The sequence below is a fragment of the Perca fluviatilis genome, chromosome 5 (genome assembly GCF_010015445.1).
Source record: "Perca fluviatilis chromosome 5, GENO_Pfluv_1.0, whole genome shotgun sequence".
NCBI classification, from domain to species: domain Eukaryota; kingdom Metazoa; phylum Chordata; class Actinopteri; order Perciformes; family Percidae; genus Perca; species Perca fluviatilis.
This window is the reverse complement of record NC_053116.1, coordinates 28,570,904-28,597,472: the sequence shown is the minus strand read 5'-3', so window position 1 is coordinate 28,597,472 and position 26,569 is coordinate 28,570,904. Positions and strand designations below refer to the sequence as shown.

The 26,569-nt window shown below is 40.7% G+C and overlaps 1 protein-coding gene across 4 annotated transcripts in view; it reads right to left on the bottom strand.

Annotated features, from left to right (window-relative positions):
• The window catches only part of nphp4 (nephronophthisis 4), a 185,863-nt gene that overhangs the window by 100,437 nt on the left and 58,857 nt on the right, over positions 1-26,569 (bottom strand). For all 4 annotated transcript variants that reach the window (XM_039800113.1, XM_039800114.1, XM_039800117.1 and 1 more), the window contains 2 exons: positions 15,990-16,174; positions 10,420-10,555 (listed from right to left, as the gene is read on the bottom strand). In XM_039800113.1, coding sequence (XP_039656047.1) covers positions 10,420-10,555; positions 15,990-16,174 — 321 coding nt within the window. The remainder of the gene's footprint in view (positions 1-10,419; positions 10,556-15,989; positions 16,175-26,569) is intronic.

The window sequence follows — 26,569 nt, the reverse complement described above, 5'->3', positions numbered from 1 at the left end:
GTATGCAACTGTATTATATTGCTGAATTGATGAGCAGGTGGTTGAAGAGAGGCTGCGATCGGCAGGCAGGAGCAGGCCAGAAATGTCTCAGACGAAGTTACGGCTGGCTAAATTGGTGCTGACAGACCACAATTAAGCGAGCTGTCGTCGCCTCGCGTCAGTCGTCAGTGACCCAAGTATTCTCACAGTAAATCATGCTCTGTTGAAGGGGTCCACTTACACTTTTGAGTGGATAACTGCATGCATGATTTACTATGATGGAAACCATTTGTTTACTTCTCAAATAGATGCGTATGTCAAGGAACTGAGAGAAAAGTGATTAAAGGTGCCGTAGGTAGGATTGTGAAGATCCAGGACTTATGCAAACAATTCAAACATCAACAACTTCTTTTTTTTATTACCTGCTTCATGTAGTTCTACTGGAACATAGGGTCAGTTTCAGCAAATATGACAGAAAGTTAGTTTTATAAGTCTTACCTACTGCACCTTTAAAAAGGGTCAAAGTTCTGTCAAGTGCACTATACTTTACCTTGTAGCGTTTGTTAAATTCTAGATACTAGTGCAGTGCCCGTTGAAAATGTGCCTGTTTGGAACGGGCAATTACTTGGCCTGTGGTATTGCGGCTTGTAGAATTCATCCAAACCAAATTGTACCTTGTAACCTATTTGCCTACCCCAAAATGACTTACAGAAGGACCCCAAACCACTTCAAATGCAACTCCCCTGTATACCTTACTACTAACTTACAGATTTACCTGACAGAGAACAGTGCAGATTCAGAATGTAATCACAAAATATCACAATGAAAATGTGGAGTAATCAGACATTAGCGTCATGGACTCCAGGACCGTTTGTGTGTGTGCGCAGAGAGAGAGAGAGAGTGCGCAGAGAGAGAGAGAGAGAGAGAGAGAGAGAGACACCCGAGCACATATCTGCGTTAATCTGCGTAACCGTTTGCAGAGAGAGAGACCCGAGGTGGTAATCCTAATTTACAGATTTACCTGACAGAGAACGTTGGAGATTCAGAATTTAATCACAAAATATCACAATGACAATGTGGAGTAATCAGACATTAGCGTCATGGACTAATAGCAGTGCGCTACCCACCGGCCCTCCGCTAAACAGCACATATCTGCGTTCATCAACCACCAGAACCAGTGTGTGTGTGTGCGTGTGTGAAGAGAGAGAAAAAGAAAGAGAGAGAGAGAGAGAGAGAGAGAGAGAGAGAGAGAGAGACCTACGACTAATTTACAGATTTACGACCAGAACCTTTGTGTGTGTGTGTGTGTGCGCTCGCGCACAGAGGGCTAGATTTATCAAACCGTTTGCGCCTGTTTCCAGGCGCTAATTGGTCGCAAAGACGGACGTAACCGATGCGGGCTATTTACAAACAGGGCGCACTTGGGTAAAATCGCAGATTGTCTGCCACACGAACGAGAAGAGACAAGTTGCGCTTTCAATATGCGTTCGTGGGAGGGTCGTGGGGAAAGTGGGAGTTCCACCCAAAAAGGTGGGAGGATAAGCGCAAAGTGCACCTAATTATATATTCCATGGTATTTACAAAGACTGTCAGTAAGAGCGTGCCTCTATTCTGCGGGGGAAATTCTCCGCCTCTTAAAAGCAGGTCTAAACCAGCCGCAGTCGAGTTTCCTCGTAGACCTTTATGCCGCTGGTGAAATGGCAACAGTAATTTGAGCAAGACGAAGACATAGGCGAGACTGAAAATATTTTTAACACAAGAATCACACTTTGTCAGTGAACACAACATCATTTAGCGTTACAGATTAAGCAGCCATGCAATATTAGAGTTACTGGAAGAAATCAAAGATGAAATTGAATCTCCCACTCAGCGTTCACATCCCATTCCAGCAGTTGTTAAACTCCTCGCTACATTACAAATATTGGCATCAGGATCATTTCAAACAGTCATAGCATCAGCTGTGGGAATATCGCAGTCTGCACTCAGCCATATCATAGCGTAAGTACCGCTTTGCTACAGCGCAATTTACGGTCTAGTGGGCGGAGAAAGACGCTGATTGCCTGATGGGTGTCAGGGTTGAAAAATACTACGCAAAATGTGGAAGCATAGCGTGCGCTATTACCGAACTCGCATAATTAGGCCCAGAAAAGAGAGATAGAGAGAGACGGTGTAGAGTGAGTCATGACACAAACAGGTGCTCAGTCAGGGCCTAATTTACTAACACTAGCGCAGTTTGCGCTGCGTCTGTTTATGCGAGTTCGGTAATAGCGCACGCTATGCTTCCACATTGTGGCAGACAATCTGCGATTTTACCCAAGTGCGCCCTGTTTGTAAATAGCCCGCATCGGTTACGTCCGTCTTTGCGACCAATTAGCGCCTGGAAACAGGCGCAAACGGCTTGATAAATCTAGCCCTCAGTGTTTGCATGCAGTGTGAGAGGGGGAGTGGCCAGCGGCTAGAGCGGCAAAAGCCAATGTGTGCTTTGTTTACCTATACATTTAACTATATCTTTTGCGTTTCTAATCCAAACAACATCAAACTTGGCACTGCACTTACTCGTGCCCGTAGCAAGACACCTGTCAAGTTTGAAATCCATCGGACTAACGGTTCGAGAGATATGCGCTTAACACCCACACACACACACACACACACACAGACACACAGACACACCCACCCACCCACACACACACACAAACACACACACACACACACACACACACACACACACACACACACACACACACACACACACACACACAAAGACGTTCCTGCAATTATAGATAGACGGATAGACTGGACTGGACTACTAGTATGTGTATAAGTCAAACTATAATATTGTATTATCATATCCAGTTAATATCATGTTTCTCACCACCAATACAGTACATCAAAGGAGCAATTAAAGTAATAATTTGTTAGGAGATGCAAGGAATTAAGGCTACCATCATCTTAATACTTTGGGGCGTCATAAACACTGAGCATAGCAGTGAGCGGAGCAACTAATTACAACTCTGGAACATACTTTAACCCTGCCTTCCTTTTTCTTCTCCAGGTTTCTTCTTTAAAAAGGCGACAGAATGATTTATAAAAGTGTGGCTGGAGTGGACATGGGAGGACAGTTTCCAGGTGTTCAGCCCATCAAGTAAAGCACCAAGAGCGGTAATACAATGGAGCCCTTGATGAGGGAGAGTATAGAGACATAGATGGAAATAGCAAAACAGCAAAAAAAGCAAGAAGACAGGTATTGGACATTTGAGTGAAAGAAAAGTTTGTTGACCCCAGACAGGCTCTGAGAACAGGCTATCAGTCAAATTCCAAGTTCCTGTCCTCTCCCTAGCCTCCTTAATTTAAATTGTTATCTCCATCCCTCTGACTGCTGCTAAGAAGCATGAAAGAAGTGCGCTCAAAGGCTCTGCAAAGAGACAGTATGCGGCACGGAGAGACATGACAGAAAGAGCAACCCGATAATAACTAAAATCAAAAATACCAGAGGACAAATGACGACAGCATGGTTTTTCTTTCTTCATAACCAAAGGCAATGAGGGCAATTTTGTAAAAGGACACCATACACTATCTTTGTCTTATGAGAAGCAGACTGGACAGCGAGGACTAGACCTGTCTAGAGGCAGTCTCAGAGCACAGAGTGATTGCCTCTGGATTGCAGCGGTTATGTTTTAGGAGAAAAGGGATTTCAACAAAATTTTTTACTCTTTTCCCCCACCTTAGCCCCCTCAAAATACATCAAATGCCATAATTCTATTTAATCAGAGGAAAGAACAACAGTAAGGCAGACTGCGTGTTCCTGCCCTCCACCCATCCAAACACAGGTCTGTAGCAGAAGCTGCTCCCTCAAGTTGCACTACACAGCACCATCTAGTGGCAATGTATACAGTCAGAGGCAGAGCAACATGGGAAATAGAATAGAAAATAGGTTTAGTACTCCATTGTAAGGGACTCTCAATGAGAGCATCAATGTGTGACTCATGGGTAAATCCATAGTGTTTCAGGCATTTGTTTGTGCCCACTGTCAACAGACTGCACAACAAAGCCATTTATGTTATTAAAAAACCTTCGAAGATTATTCTGATGACACAAATGAAGCTCAGCGTAAATACTTTCATGAAGACTTCTAAACTTCATCCACCTCTCTCTCTTCCTAAACTGATCAGCTGTTTCGAGGCGTTCACTTTTCAGTTAAACCAACCAGAATTGGCCATGAATTTCACAAGCCAACCACTGCATGGCATCCCTGCTTTAAATCTGTTCTTCTCTCTGCTGCTGTCAGTTATCATTTCAGGCAAAGCGTGCAACCCTCCTCCTCCCCTTCCTCCTCCAGTCATCGTCACTCACTGATTGAAATGCATTATTCTAAATTCAATTTCCTATGTTTTGCCATTTCATAATATCATTCCTATACTACTGTATACTATTTGGTTATCCTATAATTCTATAATATATACTACTACATGGATCTTTGTCACGTTTTATATATTTCATTACCGTTCATTGCTTGCACTTCAAATCCTTTCAGCACTTAAACTTGACTCAGAGTGTACACCTCAAAAGCTTTTCAACACATCATTACTTCTTTTTTTAGTAATTCTGTTTCAGCTGGCACTTCAACTTCTTTCAATGCTTCAAACTCATGTACAACTTCATAATATTCTAATATCTTCAACTTCAGCTTTTAATGATATACACAGCCATTTAAACATGCAAAACACTCAACAAGTTAAGGCATTTAAACAATTTCAAAATGCAAATTTTCAGTATGTACAGTATTTCATTTTATTATGAAGTGTATCCTACTCCATTATATTACTACACATTTTATTGTATTATATACTATTAAACTGTAAATACAGACACTGATGTGTCTGCAATATGTCATTTTTCTAAGGAAAATGCACTATTTGTTAAAGTCTATTTGGTTACACTGAATGTTTTATGACATGAACATGCCATAAAACATGATAAACAAGTCATAAACATTTATGACATAACGCTTCTTTCCCTAGTCTGTATCTTTATCTGGTCTGTTTTTATATAATCTATAGTCAATACACTGCTATCCTATCTTATCTTAAATACCATGATTCCACATGGGAAGTCCAGCCGGACAAAACAAGGTATACAGACACTGCTGTCGACAGCAACGTTCAAAGTATTGACAGGTTTTGTTTGTGACTGAATGGCCTCAAAAGTTCAAAGGCCAAAGCAACTTGATTGCTTTTTGCAGGTTTAAATAACGGTACAGTTCCACAAGGGGTCAGAAGAGGTTGTGGTGGTAATCAGACATGAACCCTGACATTTGTGGTTCACAAGTGGTGTCAAGTGCTGTGAAGTGCTGTTGGCAGTGTGCAGCTGCCTGCCCAGAAGGCGCACCTCAGCTCAACACAGCTATAACACCTCAAAACATCACATCTCTGACAGCTGTGACACAGTGCAGGGAAGTGTACACTGCCCCATCACAAGTCTTGGCAGTGGAAGATCTGCTGATAATATGGGAGCCTTTTGCAAGATGCAGTGAGTGGTTTGGTGGGACTTAGGGTGTTGTTGCTGCTCTTCAGGAGGCATTATGTATCAACCCCTTGTCAGTCAACACCCAAAACAGATCAGGCTCTGGATTAACACTCACAAATAACATATGCACACAAACACACACACGCTCAACTCCCACACACAGACAGAAATTACTCTCCTCCTGCTAAATATCTCTCACCTCATCAAACATTCATGCCAGAGAAGGCGAAGGTGGTGAAGAGTGTGGTAGGAGATTTATTTTTTGTCACCCACACAACCGTTTTTGTGCCTAGCTATTCTGGGATGATTTAGACAGATCATCAGTTTGATGGTTCTGCCAGGTTTGTTAGAATTTCTCAACTTGAGTCAACTTTTTTTCATTTAAAGCAAAGAAAATGTTTCCCATTGGCAGCATTAATGTTCTTAATACATTTCATCTCAATCTGTCTATTAGATTGAGAGATATATTGGGTACAAGGTTGATTTTTGACTACAGCTGGCAGGGGCAATAGGAGAGTTCATTAAGCGGCCAAAATGGAAAGGGTTCAAACTTTGTTGAGCATGAATATGCTCAAGATTTAATGATAATCTGCCCATTAGATGTTGATATTATCTGTGTACAATTAGAAGATTTGGCCCAATAGTGGCAATAGAAAAGATCAGGGGGTCATCAAAAACATAAGGCTTCATCCTCTGGGGAACATGAACATCTATAGCAAATTTCATAAAAACCCGGCCAAAAATTGGTGAGATATAGTCTGAACCAAGGATTTGGAAGACAGTCGAAAAATTATTGTTCGTTAGATGGGAAAATAGTGGTCTGCATTGTACAGTCTCTATAATTTTACAAAACCAAAAAGAACACAGCCAGCTTTCCATAGAGACGTGACAAGAGATGCATAGATGTGACGATGGGCAGAGCACTAACCATGCTGAAGATTCTCTCCACATTTCTCTTCTTACTTCTTCCTTCCATCCCTCTGTGTTTACTGCTGAACTGCACAAATCGCTCCTATGTTGGCAGCAATGGAGTGGCAGTTTGCTTTCAGAAAAGAGACTGGCAGAGTGCAACTGAAACCTGGATCGAGTTAAGAGCAATGGCTAAGGCACATTTTCTCAGTTTCATGGAGCTAATCATCATAACACAAAACACACAACACATCTGTGTGCTGACTGTAAATCCAATTTTTTTACTTTCTGTAGCCTGTTTATTAGTCTCATGTACATTTGCTACTTGAGCTTCTTTCCCCACTTTGATAACCAACTTCTTTTTTCCACTATCAAAGACAGCCTCTTCGAAAACTCTATGTCTCACTTTGGATTTGTGATGTAGTACACAACACGTTGTGGGGCCTTGTTCCTTTTGAGTAAATATCTATATACCTTTAGACTACGTCACTAGTAGGACACAAGTAGGGCTAATGCTGTGTTCACACCAAATGAGAAGCAAATTTTCGCCTTGCGTTAACGCCGGTGTAGATAACAACAATGTTTGTTCCCATCATTAACCCTATTGGAAATAACTACTTTTGCTGCTTTGTACCTGTTGTGGAAATCCCAGATACGTCAGGGAAAAAAAATGCTTAGTGTTGGCACACAGGCGCACACAGCTCTGTTCATTTCACCATCTTCTCCAGTAACTACATCTGGATTACTACTGCTTCCAGCACTACTTGAGGCTGACCAGTGCCCAGTTTGATAACCTGTTAGCTAGGATCAGTGTCAGGATTTCCAACTACAGGCGTTCCATCTCAGCTGCGGCTCTCTGGTGTGTTGCAGTTTCATAATTGGTGTCAAAATCAATAAATATCTAGCAAGTCACACGTCAGCTGAATTAATCTGGTTAACTACAGCGGTATCTACCCAAAACAAAACAGATTTTGCTGGGATTCAAATTTTAAAAAAACGTATCAAAAGGATGCCGAAATAACTACATCACAATTTCGATTTGTAAAGTCTGAATTCATGCTTTGGCAGGTCTATCCGCAAGATGACAAGCAAACAACTTTTAAAATGCTTTTGTGTTGCTAGTTCGGATCGATCAGGGCTCTGCTATGCAAGAGAATCTCAAAGCTGGTTTTTCGACACAGCGTCACGCAGCAGAAAATGAAGGGGTCAAAGGGCTATTGGCCCCAAGAAATCTCAGAATACCATTAAAAAACTGTGATCGAGGGTCAAAAATGTATGATTTCAAAGTAAAAAGAAAAGTAATAATATTTACCAGTTTAGGCAAATATCGTAATTTATTAAGCCATCATTTAATTTCCATTTCTGGCTCTAACACACACTCACACAAACAGTGCTGTTAGATAAAAAATGCACTGATAATACCAAAATGCTTTTTATTAACTCACATTGGCACAAGGTATTAGCTTCAATCGAGTTGCGTCATTCGCATCATTTGCGTCGCCCGGCTAAAATTAGTGTCCATTCACGTCTTTGTATTGACTTTGTATGTAATCATGTTGCATGAAAAGTTTGCTTCGTGTTTGGTGTGAACTCACCATTAGACTATGTATGCTCATAGTTAATTGCTGAACCAACAACTGAAATAAATGCTTTCAATGCGAGAACGCAGTCATATGATTTTTAGCCACACTGGCATTGTAGCTCTGGGGATGGTGATGTCAGCTGGTCAGTCAGATTTTGGTGATCCCTGTTTGGTGGACTGCCATTACATTTGGTACATACATCAGTGTCCTTCTTTAGGATGAATTAATGATCCCCGGACTTTTCATCTAGCATCGTCATCAGGTCAAATTATAAATGTCCATAGTTTGTGACCAAATTGATGCAAAACTAATGATATTCCCATCAACCCCAGCTGCTTACAGAGTCGTTAGCATACCTGTAGAGTCTTAATCTTTTTTTCTAAATCCTTGTTTTATTCTCCAAGTCACAAATTAGCATAATAACATAGAAATGTATTTGAGCAAGATGTACAAACAAACACCTCCAAAGAGGGCTTCGGTCAAGAATCTAGCTGTGTAGGAGTTTGTTGGCAAAAACGCATGAAGCAATCTGAATAATTTGAATAATTCTCTACATTTGTGTGGCTCCCTATAAGCAGTGTTTACTGCAACTTTCAGATAACAGGGATATTGTTTCTTAGTTGGGAAAATGATAGTCTTGATCATTCAGATCATGGTATGGTAACATCCAGATTTCTTTTTCTTTCATAAAGGATTGAACAGTAAATCAGTTACATGGACAACTTACTTAACTGTGATATGTTTAATGCTGTGGAAAAAGCTCTTGTTTTTTCCCCTAAACAATATCCATAATGTCAACAAGTCCATGTAATAATCGTTCTCATCCATGGTAAAAACAAAAGGGGGAACACTGTCCATTTACAACAGACTGATTGACTGTCAAGTGGTTGCGAAGGTAAGAATGAGTGAATTAGTACATAAATGCAAATGTAGCATGGCGCTCCGATGACTGAGTGTATGGTTGTTTTTCTGCTGCTTTTAATTGGTGAGCTGGTGAACCCTGATTGTAAAAAGTATAACACGCTGTAACACAGTGAGAGCCCAGCCTTGGCATGCATTAAGTGTTGAAGGCACGCCCACGCACATAATTACCACAGTCTTTCTGAGGTTATCCATGCCATGAGCGGTTGTTAAGTGGTGCGGCTGGAATTTGGAAATCACTTCCCTGGGGGTGTGTTGACTGTGTCGGTCTGTACCAAGTACCAGTTACTGGTCTTTGTAATTTAAAAGGACAGAAAAGAGACATGACACAACTTCAGATTAGGATTCAACTAAATGACAGTATTTTATGGACACAAGGTTTTTTTGTGTTGAAATTTGATATTTTTATGTATAAACAAACACAGCAGTATGGTTACAAAAGCGTTTGACTTTCTTCTAAAAGACCATTTATGTCATCACACAAAACCTTTTTGGGCTTCTAAAACTCATCATGGGCTTCCCGAAAAGCTCTACCAAAAATGATAACTTAAACTCAATCTTCATCTTACCAATAATGACCAAATTAGCAGAGAACAATAATGACTGGCCATTATTCCATTTTTGATTTTGAATAATATATGCCCATTACATCAACAAACCAACATAATGGGTCGGTCAACTTTAACTGACCAAGACAATAACATGCTGCTCACCGTCAACTATCGCAAACCGTTACAAGTTTTTACGCTCACTTGCATAAGGATGCATGCACACACTCACGAGGTTGATACAACACACAGTACTGCCGATGCTTTCACTAATCTACAGGTGGCTGTAAACATGCCAAGATTAATAAACATGGATGTAATCAATGCATTAAAAACTCAGATTGCACATTTTTTATGACAAAGGTGCTTAGAGCTCAAGGATACACGTGCACAATGCGCTTTGGTGAGTAAGACAAGGTTTTCACTTTTTAATCAAAGTGTGTGTAAAGCTCTGGTCAAATCTCTCTCTCTCTCTCTCTCTCTCTCTCTCTCTCTCTCTCTCTCTCTCTCTCTCTCTCTCTCTTCTCCCCTCTGGTTCCTTACTGCTGCCTCACACTTACATACTTCTTTCATTCTTATTTGTTTACAGAGGTCTTGTGGCCAAGGAGACCTTCAGTAATTTCTTCTGGGAGACACAGGCCAGAGATGGATGGAGTGATAGTCCAAGAACAAGAAAGAGGTGGTGAGAGAACAAAGGCAGGATGAAGAGAGGACAGTACAATGTGTGTGTACGTGCGCATGCATGCGTGCATGCGTGTGTGTGTGTGTGTGTGTGTGTGTGTGTGTGTGTGTGTGTGTGTGTGTGTGTGTGTGTGTGTGTGTGTGTGTGGAAATCTTACGACGTGTGACTCATTTCATCAAGAGGTTAATTTCAGGCTAGGACCTGGGTGTAGGATTAACATGAAGTATGGTTTAGGACTGAGTGTGTGTTATGCATGTTTGTGCATCCCTCTTACCATCGTCTCTCGGCCAATTGGAGCAGAGAAGACACACTCAAGCTGGAAGACGACTGCAAAAGCTTGATGATTGGTCAGCCTGAGCTCCAAGCTGCTGCGAAGGCCCAGTGTCTGAGGGAGGGATGATGTTGCAGAGCTGAGGAGAGAGCAAAGAGACACACACACACACACACACACACACACACACACACACACACAGTGTAAAGGTTGTGTTAAGAGAGAGAGAGTGAGACAGATGCAAGGAAAGAAGCTATTATTGGACACAAATAAAGACTATTTGTGACCTATGTGCTTTAAAGCCATTACTGACAAAATGATAATGCCTCACTAAAATGTAGAGTCCCCTTATTTGGTTTAATACGGTTTTATTTTCTGTTAAAAAGGAAAGAAATCAATGTGTTGGAGGATTTCCACTCGCTTGCTGAATGTTCCCTGGCAAGCACTGGCCTCCTGTGTGAGCAGTGGAACAGCACTCTTGGTATTCGTCATTCACAGTTTGCATACACCATAGGCGGGAGCATACTGTGGAGCGCCGGCGTGTCACGAGGTGGGGCCGAGTGTCTTTTTTTTTTCCCCGCTTCATGGACTCTCTGGAGAATGGAACAAGCAAACACTTCTACTTTTTTCTCTCTCTCTCTCTTTCTCTCTCTCTCTGCTGTCTGGAAGCACCAGGCATAGCACAAGCAAGACTGTCAGTTTTCAAAGGCAGCAACCAAAACAAAGGCAAACATCATAATTATTGCCTAAACTGTTGTTATCACACTAAGCCACTTTTACACAAACACTTTCTCCTTCAAAGAAAATTGAAAAGTGCAGAACATAATGTAGTATTTTATCATGCCGATTACTGTTATTCATATAATACAGTAATTGAGCGCAGATTGTTAGCCCGTGGTTGTATTGATTATGCTTTTCCCATGTATGTGCACACATTCTCATGCTTGTAAGACATCCATATAATCATCCCCATAATCAGCTAGTGTCTCATTGGAAGTAGCAAACAATGCATTTTGATTCAGACGCATAAAGCCAATCATCTCTCACTGTCTGTGTGTTATCAGTTGAGTTTTACAGCATATTCTTTGGCATTTTTTGCATTATTATTTCATGAAACTGTATAATATATTCCACTTACTCATACTGAGGGCCACAGTTTAAATACATGACCTTTAAAAAGGTGTGGAAGAATATAATAGAAGACATTCAGTGTACGCAGTGGCATCTGCTATTGATGGCCACTGACAGCATGTGTGCACACCATTATGCTTTTGATCAACAAGGTATTTTGCTGACACTACTGTCAGCACAAGCACACTTTACCCCTGGACATCATTAAGTCATGACAAATTTATTGCAGTGAAAAGTATCAAAATTTTGACTTTTCAATATGAAAATAGGAAATACCAGCAGTTTAAAATTTTAACAAACTCAATTTCATTATTTTTGCTAGAGCAGCCAGGAGCACCCCCAAATCTCAAACCTTCCATCACTATATCATTCTGAAACCCTACTGAATGAGAACATAAAGCTTGCATCACAGCTATTCTTTAATAGTCTCTTGTGACATTTTGTATTGTAGTGATGTAGTATTTTGCATATTGTCCGTAGAGAGAAAGGTGATAGTGTGGCAGCATTTGCACATCCTCTCTTTGTAAACATGCAGGAGCGAAATGCTCAGGTTACCAACATGACACCCCTGCACAATGTCACTGAAATAGACACAAAACCTTTTTCTTTTTAACCCAAAGCAGTTCTGCTCAAATGGCTCACTGATGCGTTCTGCCCCTGACAGTTCATTCACTGAAACAGCTCGCTGTTGTTTACTTGTGCCGTTCAAAGGTTCACTCACTTTCCACAATAATGTAAGACAGGGTTGGGTAGCGTTCACATTTGAACAGATACCGGTACCTGGAATTAGTACCTGAAACGGTAGCTTTTTTTGGTACTTTACTCTCTCTGTAATAACAAAAATGTAATTTTGAATTAAAAGGTATATATGAAAAGGTATAACCACACTTGCGACTGCTTTTGGCTCGCCATTGCCTGACTCACTGGGACTTCAACAAGCTGCAGGGGTGACATAGTCACGCTTACTCTCTCTATACTCTAAGTTACTCTCTCACCCATATTCAGATTGATTTGATGTGAATTGGTCAGTAACAGTAAAGGAACCGTGTTCGGTACCCAACCCTTATGTTAGGTAATACTTAAAGTGATTTCCCCAATTAGCAAAGTGCAGTGACCAGCTCTGAATTTGTGGATACATCAAGTTTAACAAAATAAAGGGGTGTGCCTTAACACTGTTACTCCACATGGAACCTTCTGAAAGTATACTCATTTCATTGAGTGTTTCTTGTCCCTGGAATTCAAATTAGATTTAGGATCTATATGTGAAATGTAGTGCAGGAGGTGCACATTTTAGGGTTCAGTATTTAGTACCGTACCGCTCCAGCTTTGTTCCGGGTCTGACATGCTAAAACCATTCAATCTACGTGTTTTACTGCTGGTAAAGCAGATGCTGGTGACCTTACATCAGCACACTGGCTTTGACAAGGTGAGCATTGAGTGTCATGGTGTCTCAATAAAACCCAGGGGCAGAGGCAGCAGGAGCCATATCTCCTTGATTGGTTATGAAGTACTAGAAGGTATAGGACTGTATTGGAAGGCAGTTTTATGAGGGTGGAAGCCTGTGTGGCATGGAATAGTGTGTAAATTATGAGGCTGGGGTTGGATTAGGACATGCAAGGCCTTATCAAGCATACAGTACTTGTTGTTTGAGCAAGGTCAATGGACTACTTATAAATTTCATCCTACTAGATTATATTTCAAATGTAATTGTGCGTGTTAACCTGCATCATTAAATGTGGTAAGAGGATGTTCATTTTAAATATTCTGTCTATTTGACTTTCTGCTACTTCCCAAATTTCAGTTGAATTGGATGGAATTTGTTGGTCAGATAACCTTTTATCCATGCAGCAACTAATAATGTGTGTAAAAAAAACATTATTTATGTAATCTTTTGGTCTTTTTTGACAGACGACTGTAACTGACCTGACCTTATTAAGCTGGTCGCGTAACAGCCAGACATGACCGATGCACATTATAACTAAGAATTGATTAGTATGGACAGCCTCATGTTACCTTACAAATAAAAAAATGGTCTTAATTCCACACAGAGATTTACAGATTTTAAATTTGGGTAACAAAAGGAGAGGGTGTATCGGATCAGCAATCAGTATCATCTGGTACCCTGAGTTAGTGTATCAGTATTGGGCAGAAAACGTCTGATTGCTGCATCCCTATATGACAGTAGAGAATGACAGCAACTCAGGCTTTTTACTTTAATTTGTCACCGGCCTGTAGATTTGCTCGTGTGGTTAAGTCGACCTGTAAGTGTGGCATAACGGAAGCAGCTCAAAAAAGAAGGGTTGTGTTGAGGTATTTTCAAACTTAGTCCAGTTTGCTTTAATCCATATCAAAGCCACCAGCATGACCAGCAAAACTGGAGTGCATTTTCTGTCCACTCATATGACAAATTAAATGACACCAGTATGTAAAATAACTGATGTCGACCTACCACACACATGTAATAGGGAAGGCAGAATGTGAAACACACCACATATACAGTGCCTTGCGAAAGTATTCGGCCCCCTTGAACTTTTCGACCTTTTGCCACATTTCAGGCCTCAAACATAAAGATATAAAACTGTAATTTTTTGTGAAGAATCAACAACAAGTGGGACACAATCATGACGCGGAACGAAATTTATTGGATATTTCAAACCTTTTAAACAAATAAAAAACTGAAATATTGGGCGTGCAAAATTATTCAGCCCCCTTAAGTTAATACTTTGTAGCGCCACCTTTTGCTGCGATTACAGCTGTAAGTCGCGGGGTATGTCTCTATCAGTTTTGCACATCGAGAGACTGACATTTTTGCCCATTCCTCCTTGCAAAACAGCTCGAGCTCAGTGAGGTTGGATGGAGAGCGTTTGTGAACAGCAGTTTTCAGTTCTTTCCACAGATTCTCCGATTGGATTCAGGTCTGGACTTTGACTTGGCCATTCTAACACCTGGATATGTTTATTTGTGAACCATTCCATTGTAGATTTTTGCTTTATGTTTTGGATCATTGTCTTGTTGGAAGACAAATCTCCGTCCCAGTCTCAGGTCTTTTGCAGACTCCATCAGGTTTTCTTCCAGAATGGTCCTGTATTTGGCTCCATCCATCTTCCCATCAATTTTAACCATCTTCCCTGTCCCTGCGAAGAAAAGCAGGCCCAAACCATGATGCTGCCACCACCATGTTTGACAGTGGGGATGGTGTGTTCGGGGTGATGAGCTGTGTTTGCATTGCGCGCAAACAAAACGTTTTGCATTGTTGCCAAAAAGTTCGATTTTGGTTTCATCTGACCACAGCACCTTCTTCCACATGTTTGGTGTGTCTCCCAGGTGGCTTTTGGCAAACTTTAACGCGCCACTTTTATGGATATCTTTAAGAAATGGCTTTCTTCTTGCCACTCTTCCATAAAGCGCCAGATTTGTGCAGTATACGACTGATTGTTGTCCTATGGACAGAGTCTCCCACCTCAGCTGTAGATCTCTGCAGTTCATCCAGAGTGATCATGGGCCTCTTGGCTGCATCTCTGATCAGTCTTCTCATTGTATGAGCTGAAAGTTTAGAGGGACGGCGCGGGTCTTCATAGATTTGTAGTGGTCTGATACTCCTTCCATTTCAATATTATGCGCTGTGCACAGTGCTCCTTGGGATGTTTAAAGCTTGGGAAATCTTTTTGTATCCAAATCCGGCTTTAAACTTCTCCACAACAGTATCTCGGACCTGCCTGGTGTGTTCCTTGTTCTTCATGATGCTCTCTGCGCTTTACACGGACCTCTGAGACTATCACAGAGCAGGTGCATTTATACGGAGACTTGATTACACACAGGTGGATTCTATTTATCATCATTAGTCATTTAGGTCAACATTGGATCATTCAGAGATCCTCACTGAACTTCTGGAGAGAGTTTGCTGCACTGAAAGTAAAGGGGCTGAATAATTTTGGCGCGCCACCTTTTTCAGTTTTTATTTGTTAAAAAGTTTGAAATAGCCAATGAATTTCGTTCCACTTCATAATTGGGACCCACTTGTTGTTGATTCTTCACAAAAAATTACAGTTTTATATCTTTATGTTTGAGGCCTGAAATGTGGCAAAAGGTCGAAACGTTCAAGGGGGCCGAATACTTTCGCAAGGCACTGTATACTGTAGATGTTGGAAAGCAGTCTGCAATGTTCCAGACATCTCCTAACCAATATTAAACACAAATGAAATTCATATCAACCTAGCTTTTTCAAAAATACTTTTTGCTGACTTCACAGGAGAAAACTTTCAATCACTTGCCTATCAGCACAAGGACCAGCGCTGGGACAAGCTGATGAAATACTATAAAAAATAGGCACTCCTGAAATTAATTTTGCACATCTGTGGATTTTGTCGGACAACAGAATATTGCTCCACCATCTCCTGTAGCCGACAGTAACAGCTCCACTGTAGACATGCGTTTCTGCTCACCTGTCCCTGATCAGGGTGCTCTGTTTGGAGGTGCTGTCTGATCGGCCTCTGGCCCCTGATGCTAGGGGCTCCAGCACCACCACTTGGGGCTTGTCGAGAAAACACCAGCCATTGTGAACCCCGACATGGAGTCTCCTTTCCTGGATGACAACCGTCCTCAGTGCACTCTCTGGTCCTGGCTGTTTCTGAGAATCAGTGAGAAGAAGATTGGAGTTACCACACAAAACAGTCACAGACAGTATACATCATATACTATCATACATTTGTGGACTTTTAATTGGGCTATATTTTTTGTGGTTTTGAGGAGAGCCCTTTAGTTACAATGGAAGAAAATCTTAATGCTATGGCATACATTAACAGTTTACAAAATAGTGTGCTTCCAACCAATTTGTGGTTACGTTCTTGACAGTTTTAACATGATAATTGGAAGAACTGTTGATTATTTGTTTTGTGGCATTTTAGGCCTTTATTCGATAGGACAGCTTAGACATGAAAGGAGAGAGAGAGGGAATGACATGCAGCAAAGGGCCGCAGGTCGGAACCGAACCTGCGGCCGCTACAGAGAGGACTGAGCCTCTGTACATGGGCACAAGCTCCACCAGGTGAGCTACCCAGGTGCCCCATGTGGGAGAACTTGACGACCTTGCACAGTAGTGTATTTTTTAAAGCATGAGACTGACATCTTATATTATAAGCGTATTAGATCATATTTTAAAAGCTCATGAAATCATGCAAGAATGGCAAAGGAATGTCAATTTGACTTTAGATCATGTGGACCAAATATGAAGAATAACTATATTTAATGAATTCTATCGCATATATTTGTATGCCAGTCTGTTTGTCTGCTAGTAAGCAAGAGATATCTCAGAAAACATGATCAATTGTATACTAAATTAAAATCTCAATATATATTATGTTACGAACAATATGGATGATGGTGTATATATATATAAAAATTACAAGGACTTTGTCACCGCTTTGCACTACCTTTGCACTCCATGCCACACTATTGATGAGTGAGATTTTGGAGACATTTAGCATCCCATCAACTAAATATTATATTCCTTCAGGCACATTGCTGTCTGGACAAGAAAAAGAAAGTTGACAATGTTAAAGATCAAAACCGATATTGTTTGAACCCCACTAGGAATAATTATGCGTCTGTTCACTCATTCCCTCTTACAAAATACAATAAACTTGTGTGTCACAAAGGTCAACATACAAGTCCAAACACTTCCCGTTTAGTTGTGACCTTGTTGTGTGTACTATCCCTATTGAAGTGCATGTTTTTATGGTCTAAAGGATAAAATTATTACTATTATTCTTACTTGGGTCTTATATCTATAGTTGTGGTTAGGGCTGGGCGATATGGAGAAAATCAAATATCACGATATTTTTGACCAAAAACCTCGATATCGATACTGCAACGATATTGTAGTGTTGACTATTGTTGCTTTCACAAAATATTGACACAATGAGATCTTTGATAAATAATCATCAGTAATGTGGATATAATGAATAAGTGGGTAAAGGCAAATAATAGAACAGCTAGTTCAGAAAATGACATAATTTTACCGTAATGCAGCCTTTAAAACCAGGAAAAGACACCACTTATGCCATATTACGATATCCAAAATCTAAGACGATATCTAGTCTCATATCCCGATATCGATATAATATCGATTTATTGCCCAGCTCTAGTTGTGGTCTCTGTTCCTATCAGTCAAATGAACACTGTACGAGGGCTGGGTATGGAGCTCCTTGGCACAGACTAAAAAGTGTTCATAGCAGAAATTGAAAACTGTCAAGCACTGAAAGTTGCCATCAAATGTCTGGTCAGAATTGTAGTCTTGTTTTAAATACAAAATGTTGCCTTGTTGTTGGATTTTTTTAACCAATTTTTGCAGTTTAGATAATCTGGCTGTGTTCCCTGCTCTTAGCAATTACTTTGGTTAGTTAGTAAAATGTATTATAAGTAATGGAAATGGTGGATGAAACTATGAAAATAGGAGCCAAGTGGTAATAAACTTTAATGAAATAATTCAATGTCATATTTTATGGACACCATGGTTATTTTGTTTGTTTTTAAACTATACTGTATGTGCTAATTAACAAATGTCTAAAAAACAACAAGTCATTGTATCAACAGCCGCCTGTGGAGACTGTGCTGCTACCATGTAGCTGCTGCCACTAATAATGCACAGCTGACTGACAACTGCTCGGTGATTGACTGTAAACTCTCTAACCCCAAAGTGCAGAGCCACGCTGAGCTCGCATCTCGTCCCACTCCTTCTTATTTGATTCATTTCAATCTTTTCCCTCTCTCCATCACATGTCTCACTCCCACTCTCCCTTTCTTTCGCACTCTTTTCTTGTCATTCTCTCTTTTAGGTCCCTCTCGCTGCTCAAAAGCTTCTCCATATCCACCCACAACTTCTCAATCAAATTAGCATATCAATTCAGCTTTGGGTTTTTCTTTTAAAGCAGCAACAGCAGGAGGAGCAGCCGAGCCTGCCTGACTACCGTACAGCCCACATACAGCACTGCTCATATTACATCTCTGCACTGACTCCATCCCTCTTTCCGTGTGACTGTTAGCTATCTACTCTCCTCTTGTTATCGTTGCTCACACTTTCACTTACAAGCAACAGCTGATATGTGCTCAGCGGTGTACTATATTTTTCTTTTGGTGCTAGGGATGAAAGATTAGGGTTCTCATCGTAACCTCAAGAAATTCCTTCCCTTCTCTGTTTCCTCCTAAACCATATTTTTAAGCTCCTCTCGTCTCAAGTGCTGTATTTTGTAGCACGAAAAAAGATCCATGTTGGTTATACATTTGTGCGATTCTGGCAACTCGAGAACAGAAGCGAGACAGGTAAAATACATTTTTTATAATGGATACTTGCAATGCCTTGTCAATAGGTCGACCACGGTGAGCTTTGTTGAAGTTAACTTTTTTTACTTAACTATAAGAGGAAGTGGTGACTCACTAATGCAATGCTCTATGTATAGTTTATTTTGAATCGTGTCAGCTCGCATTTTGCTTTGGGAGTGTTGCATAACTGTCTGGCTCCATTCAATTAACGCTTAAGTGCCAAGATGAAGATGTATCCTCACAGAGGACCGTACATCACACGTTTTAATCCTACACTCAACCACATGCACCGTAACAAGCGGGATGATTACCAATTACCAGAGAAAATTTTACATCAAATCCCTGTGTGTGCACTATATGGTTACATTATGTTTTAGAACAGTGGTTCTCAAACCTTTTTCAATAACACAACCCCTTTGAAAAAAATTATCAGCCAAGTACCCCCTAACCAGCAAAAAAACATGTTTTTGGAAGAAATGAAAAGCCTAAATAAAGAGGTACCATACAGTGCTGCACGGCAGTGTCTGGTTTACTACACAACACACTTGTAACTGAAAAACATTTAAATGCTACATTATAAATGTTTAGAATTCTGCATGACTCCAATGTACCCCTAGAGGTATGGGTACCCCATTTAGGAAACAGTCGCCTCTTCGTCAGCTCTGCAAAATGTATGCTGAATTGTCTATTTTACAAATATTAGGCTGATTGACGTTGGACGGTGATGGCATGTGGCTATGGGTCGCTCATCAGGATCGAGAAATCAACTTGCCAGTCTCCTGCCGCTTGTGCTAGCCTGGGCTAGCTAGCCAGCTGGCTCAAGTTTTCAAATGTAAACTTCAGAGTAAACACCGAGGAAAAGGCAGAAAAGATGAGATCGAGCTAGCAAGACCATCTCTGCGTCCATCTCCATCTCCACATCAGAGGGGGCACCGGGGCAGGCGTGGAGGAAGTGAACGCCGACTGCCACTTCTCAGCTGAGCATCCCGCTAATGTGCAGGCGGCCACCGTGCCTCCGTGTGAAGGAGCTGATTGGGATTACATTTCACTGGAATTGTACATCGTACGATTTAATGAGACAAATACAAATGAATTAATAAAATGAGTTAAGATGTGTTGCAAGTGAAAAGGGAAAAAAAGCTAATGTGTTAAACTTACATTTAGGCTACTGTACATATTTAGATGATCTCACTGCTTTGTGTGACTGAATTCTCTTGACAATGGTGTATAAATGGAATTTGTTCTCAGGTCTCAGAGAGATCTTGAACTAACTGATACTTCCTGAATAAATAAACCTTAAACAATTCTTCAGTAATTTGTTGAAATCGTGTAGTATTTTGTAAACCATTTACCAAATGTAAACCAGTTGATGTAAAAATGTGCAGCTGCTTTTTTATTAAGTTGGGTCTGTAACCAGGCTACACCTTTTAAAACCTGAACTACAACAAAGAGAGCCGAGGGCTGGCCCGGTGACGACGACGACAACAAAGGGGAGAACGCAGAGAGCGGACGTGGCGTAGGGGAGGTGGCGTAGGGTAGGTGGCGTAGCGGACGTGGCGTAGGGGAGGTGGCGTAGGGGACGTGGCGTAGGGGACGTGGCGTAGGGGGCGTGAAGCAGTGCCCTCCAGACGGCAGGAGAGACCGATGCCAGCAACCATCTTCAGACGTGAATTGAAACAGCGGCTGGGTGAGTCAGTTTAACACAGTACAAACTCCTCTAGAAGTAGGAAAGACATATTGTCATCCAGGCTAGCTTAGTCTCATTCTCACGTTAAATGCAACACGCAGGGAGAAGAGACAATATAATTAATGTTACGAGCTAGGTTAGCCTTAGTAGCTGTGTTTCTTTGTTCTACAGGCCCAGGTGAGCTTAGCATTGTAACACATAGCAACATAAATGCACTTGTCTGTACAGTGTTTACATAGTTATATAGAAATATAGATGCACTTATTATTCTGTGCCCCTCTCTTTTTTTTTCTCCTACTTTTACCCTTATTCAATTCTATAGTATTAATTAGTATATACACAATTCAGGTCGTTGTTGTATTATATGTTTTCTGTTCGGTTTGTTTGTCAGCATGATTACATTGCTGGCCCAATTCTCATGAAACTCCATGAAATGGTGTAGGATGGGCCAAGGAAGAATCTTTAACATTTTGGAACAAATCCAAATCAGTGGGGCGGATACAAAAATTACTTTTCACTTCCATTAACAATGCAAGATAGGGCGTTTGGCTTTGTCGGAGGTCTGCACTCTACGAGTGCCCTTTTACTATAAATACCAAGCATCCTGGACAAAAAATGTCTCTGGGCTGAATAAATCCCAATCTTCCTTTATTGGCTTTCATACAGCTGATGTAAATAAGCTACGTGTAGTTTCCGAAGCAAAACATTACATTATATTTGAATTGTCCTATCCAACAAAAATTGCTCTTTTGACGAGTGGCAGCAAGCAGCGTAACTATGACAAGATATCTGTAAATAATTGCTTTCAGTGACATCCAGATTATAATTATGAGTGTGTTGTTTCCTATACTGTCTGTCTCTCGCCTGCTTCCTCCACTGCAGCCAGTGCTGGGGAAGATGACAGAGAAATGGCTTTGTCTCTTGTTGGACAGGTCTGCCACAAAGTGTTTCACAGTGAAAATAAAAGAAAGACAGAGAGAAAGTTGTTTATAAGAGAACATCAGTTAAAGTGCTGCTTTCTGTTCTCTGCATCCCTCTCCTCACTCCCCTCCTCCGAGTTCCTCTTTCATTTATTTCATTGCTCTTTTTACTCACTCCGTCAGTTTCTCTCTCTCTCTACCTCTCTTGCTCAATATCCTCTTTCTTCTACCGCTCGCCTCTGTCTGCTGCCGTCACAGATTTCTTCCTCTCTCGCCTGAAATATGAATATTTTAGAGCTAAGGAGCTTAAAGGGAACAATGAAATGGCCCCCAAGTTAAATTATACTCCATTTCCAGAGTCACAGAAGTGGGACTTTTCTGAGTGATGAGCGCACCGGTGCCACGTGGGTGTGTCTTTCTCCTTTTCCACACACACATAAGCTTGTTGTCTCCTGCTTATGTCATATTTGTGATATTTCCCCAGATCCTGCATCTAGAATTGCTAAACCAGGCACTGTAACCGATCAACATGGTCCCTTTAGCGATCATAATGTACACTTGACACCTGGGTTACAAAAAGTGGCAGTCACTCAGAGCTATCATGCCTAGATGCTGTTTGTATCATAAAAGGAAAAGGAGGCATTTGGAGGCAGTTTGTTTCAGAGCTTTGTTTTAGGGCTTTGTTAACAAAGTAAACAAAAGCAGTGTTTTAAGGGAAGACGTGGTGGGTTATTTTTTGTCTCACAATTAGACGAGTCACCCTAGTGTGGGCGTTGTAAAAGGGAAACTAAACATTCTGCTTAACCATCCATTTCTTGTTGGAAAACAAACAGAGAAAATGCATTAAAGCCAGTCCATCACTTTTATCTGTGTTGGTTTCTTTCATGGGTGTTAGTCTGCAGTGCATCAAGAGCAAGCCAAAGCCGATTTTATACCAATTCGGCCTTGAGGGCTCAACAGAAATCTTTTTTAAAAACCAAGGCCCACATTTCTAATGTGTATGCAATCTCGAGGAAAAATGACAAAATTTTTTGGAAATCTGTGTAGGGATAAAGTGCTCGCCACAAAGTCAAAGATAACTCTGGTAGAAAAACATACCTTATCTTGGAAAGAAAAAACGCTGGTGGAGCACTGTAGTGCATAATGTTTGCTGAAGAGTATGATTCCAGTCCACATGAATGGTATTAACTCAACTTTTTTTTTTTTTTTTTTTTTTTTTTCTTCCCTCATCTGAATTTTAATCAAAAATAAAACGACACAGAAACCTCTGAAGTAAAGATGACACACACCTGGAAAGCACAATCGTCGTCAAATATTAAACAACAAAGATTCTCTTGGATTCAATTTACCAGTCCAACTGCTGGGGGAGGCAGTGGTTGACATATTGGTGAGGATGACATATTAGTAAGCAAAATTGATTTGGTTGGGGACATTTGAATAAAATTGAACTGCTGAAAATGAAAGAAAGTCATTTAGAGTGAATTTAGAAATAATAGCAGTTGGAAGAGAAATGAAGAGCAGGCAGCAGCTGCCTCATTGTGCAAGTTTGAGGAAAATGAGAGTAGATTTTTAGAGGAGGATAAATTAGTTTCTGAAGGTTATTTCTTTTGTGCTCAAAGGGTAGGAAATGAAGTGAGCGAGCAAGCTCTCTTTAATAGCTCCAACTGGGACATAAGAAGCTGAAGGCAGAAAATGACTCTTGAGCCTGTAATCACCGAGTAGGGACTTCATAAATGGCCGTGACAGGGCTTAGTGGCACTGATCAATAACAGGGTCAGAAGTCTCAATATGCGCATCTGAAACCTGTGACCTGCTACCAATGTTGTAATATCCGATTCCATTCACGTATGACGCCGTAGTACATCATCGAACAGAGACAGGGTATACAATACTTTTGGGTTTTGGACTGTTGGTCAGACAAAACAATTTGCAGACGTCACCTTGGACTATGGGGTAATTGCGATGAGTATTTTTCAGTATTTTCAACAAAAAAATTAAAAATAAATTTTAATTCATTAATAAAAACCTTATTAAAAAGATTTGTCCAGTGGCCGGGTTGGCTCGGTTGGTAGAGCAGGCGCACATATATAAAGGTTTACTCCTCGACGCAGTGGCCGCGGGTTCGACTTCGACCTGCGGCCCTTTGCTGCATGTCATTCCCCCTCTCATATTGTAAATAATTTTCAGCTGCAGCCTAACTGTTGACCATTAACCATTTTCATGCCATAAAATCCCTCCCTCCCCCCTCCCAAAAAAAAAAATAATGATCAAAGTTGAGAAATCAGCATTCAGACTGCCAGAAGACATTAAACGTGTAGGTACTCTTGAGAAGAACTAGTTTGTACCATGAGTAGCCGTTTAGAATGGCCATACTTGAAGGCAAGATAATCCAACATGAAAGTTTACTAGTGACGACCTAAGGCTGTGTACAAAATCACTCCCTATTTACTACATAGTACACTCTATGTATTTTCCACCATTTTATTTGGGTGTCTCACTGTGACATTTATGCATATGCTCAAAAATCCCAACAATGGAACGCACAAAACGGCAAGCGTTAATCGCACGTCAAAAACAATTGTGGCTTTAAAAGGAATTTGCGTTAACTCAATATTATCGGGTTCATTTTGACAGCCCTAATAAAAACACCCAGGTTTGGAGCTTCATACCTCTTGTAAAGTAGATTGTCTTTTTTGTATGGCACCATAAAATCCTTCAGCTATTCGTCAGTAAGTTTTTGTGTCAGTACTTTGTGAAATCAATGTGTAGGCTGTTGTAAAAGGTAATAATAACTCTACAGATGGCAACTGTCATCTCAAGAGGTGTTTGTGTATGTGTGTGTGAAAGAGAGACAGAGAGAGAGAGAAACCAGATGAAATTATGTCCCTCATGAGTTTTGTATAAGCCAATTACCAAGTGAGTTACACAACTCTGGAATGTTTCTCTTTGAAAATGAGCAAATAAAAGAATAAATCTCCTCTGACTTTTTGTGACTATCACACATCTTTCACATAGTCATGCTAGATGGCTGTTAACTTATCATTTTTCATGTTTTAACCAATTGACAACACAGCAGTCAGGACACCAACCTACACATCTGCATCTATGTCAAGACGTGCATGTGTGTGCGCGTGTGTGCATGTGCGTGTGTGTGTGTTTATGTGCGTATGTGTTGCTACCCACACAGTGGATGTTAGCTCCCCCATATTGAGGGTGAGTCATCCATGGCAAGAAACAGTGGCAGCATCATTAGCATGCCGCTCTCATCCTCCCACTCCCCTACTCCTTAACAGATTTTAACTGGCACAGCACTTCCACTGATAAATCACTGTTGCCCTATACTGCTGAAACACTCCCATAATTCACAACTAAAAAATATTAAGTCAAACACACTCATTCTGCTGCCTTCCTATTTCCCTCCTCATACCACTTGTCCCTAAGCACAATATAACTTACGCCACTTTCATATTACACCACCATGAGCACATTATTGATTGGTTCCACTTGGAAAGAAACCCCTCATGCTGGTACGGTCCAACTATGAACACCAACAAGACACAAACATGCGTTATCATAACCTTAAGGCAAGACACTACAGCCATGCACTGGTGAATTTTGAGACTGTGGGCTATTTTGCATGTCTTCTTTCAGATTAGTGGAAAGAAAACATCCAAAATACACATTGAGGTGTTTATTTTACTACACTTTGTCTATTTGCCTGTGTAAATTTCTATTAAAATATTAAATTTATTGACATTTTCAATAAGAGAAACAATAACAGTGCACAGTAGTGTGACAGAAGAGCACTTTAATGCTTTTTTTCTGAGCACCCACATTGAGAGCCCATGATGCGGGCCCTGATGGCATGCAATCAATGATGTTTGATACTGGCAGTTTAATTTCCCTGTGTAGAATCAATATAGTTGATCTTATTTTATTCTGTTGATAATAAAAAGGGCAATGACTCAAGGAAGAGCTGAATTCCCAAGCAAGTGATAGTTATATTAAGGATGAAATGAGAATAATCTCCGCTTAGTTAAACAATACCATGTCACCGGGTTGTGGGATTTCTTTTGCACTAGACTTTTTTTTTTTATGATCAATTTTTTATTCTTTTTATATTTTTGAACACAGGAGAGACAGCGCTGAGCTATCATTTTCTTGGTCGCATTGATCCAGCTAGCCAAATTTTCTTCTGTCTCCCAAGTAGGTATTATGTAATTTAGAGTCATCATTAAGTAACAAAACAATCGGGTCAGTAGGAATTCAACATCTTATCACATCAGATATAATTGATGTTGTTTTATTCTAAAACTCATGCACCAGTTCACACTCCCAGACCATATACAGGAAAGTTCCAGTTTGTTCAGGTTGGCAGAACGTGCAATAGGGAGTAGGAATGGCTTTAGAGACGTATCTCTTCTGAGGCGTCCAATATGTCCTATGACATATGTTGAAGTGGTTCTGCTGGTGATTTGGGTTCTTGGAACAGTGGGAAATATTGTCCCAAACGGTCTCCCAATTAATTACGTTCCCCTCCGAGCTCAACTCTCGCACCCATTTCTTTAGTATTGGGAGTTCTCCTACGGATACTTGCATCAGTTTAGCATAAATCCCGGACACTAATCCTCTCACCGGAGAATCAACAAGCCATTTAATGATTGGGTGCATCTCAAGACTGTTCCCCCATGGTACTCCATAACATTTTAGGGCTGATCTTAAGTGAAGATAAAGGAAGAAGAATGTCTTAGGGACATCAAAACTAGCTCTCAGGTCTTCAAAACTTAACATACCTTCATCATTGAATAGCTGGTCTAAAGTATAAATACCTCTGTCACTCCACTGGTTATAAACAATTAAGTGTATGTTGTGCCAAATTGGGGTGTTCAAATGCCACTTATTGGAGTAGCGTGGTTGCTCCTCGACCTGTTTAAAGTTTGTCAATGTGTTGGTGATAATAGGGACATAGGCTAGCATACACTTTTTTTGGACACACACCTGTAAAGGCAAGGTCTTGCAGTCTTATACTTCCAGTGAGGTTTTGCTCTATTTCTCTCCATGGGACTGTAGATGAGGGGTCCATCCACACTCCAAGGGC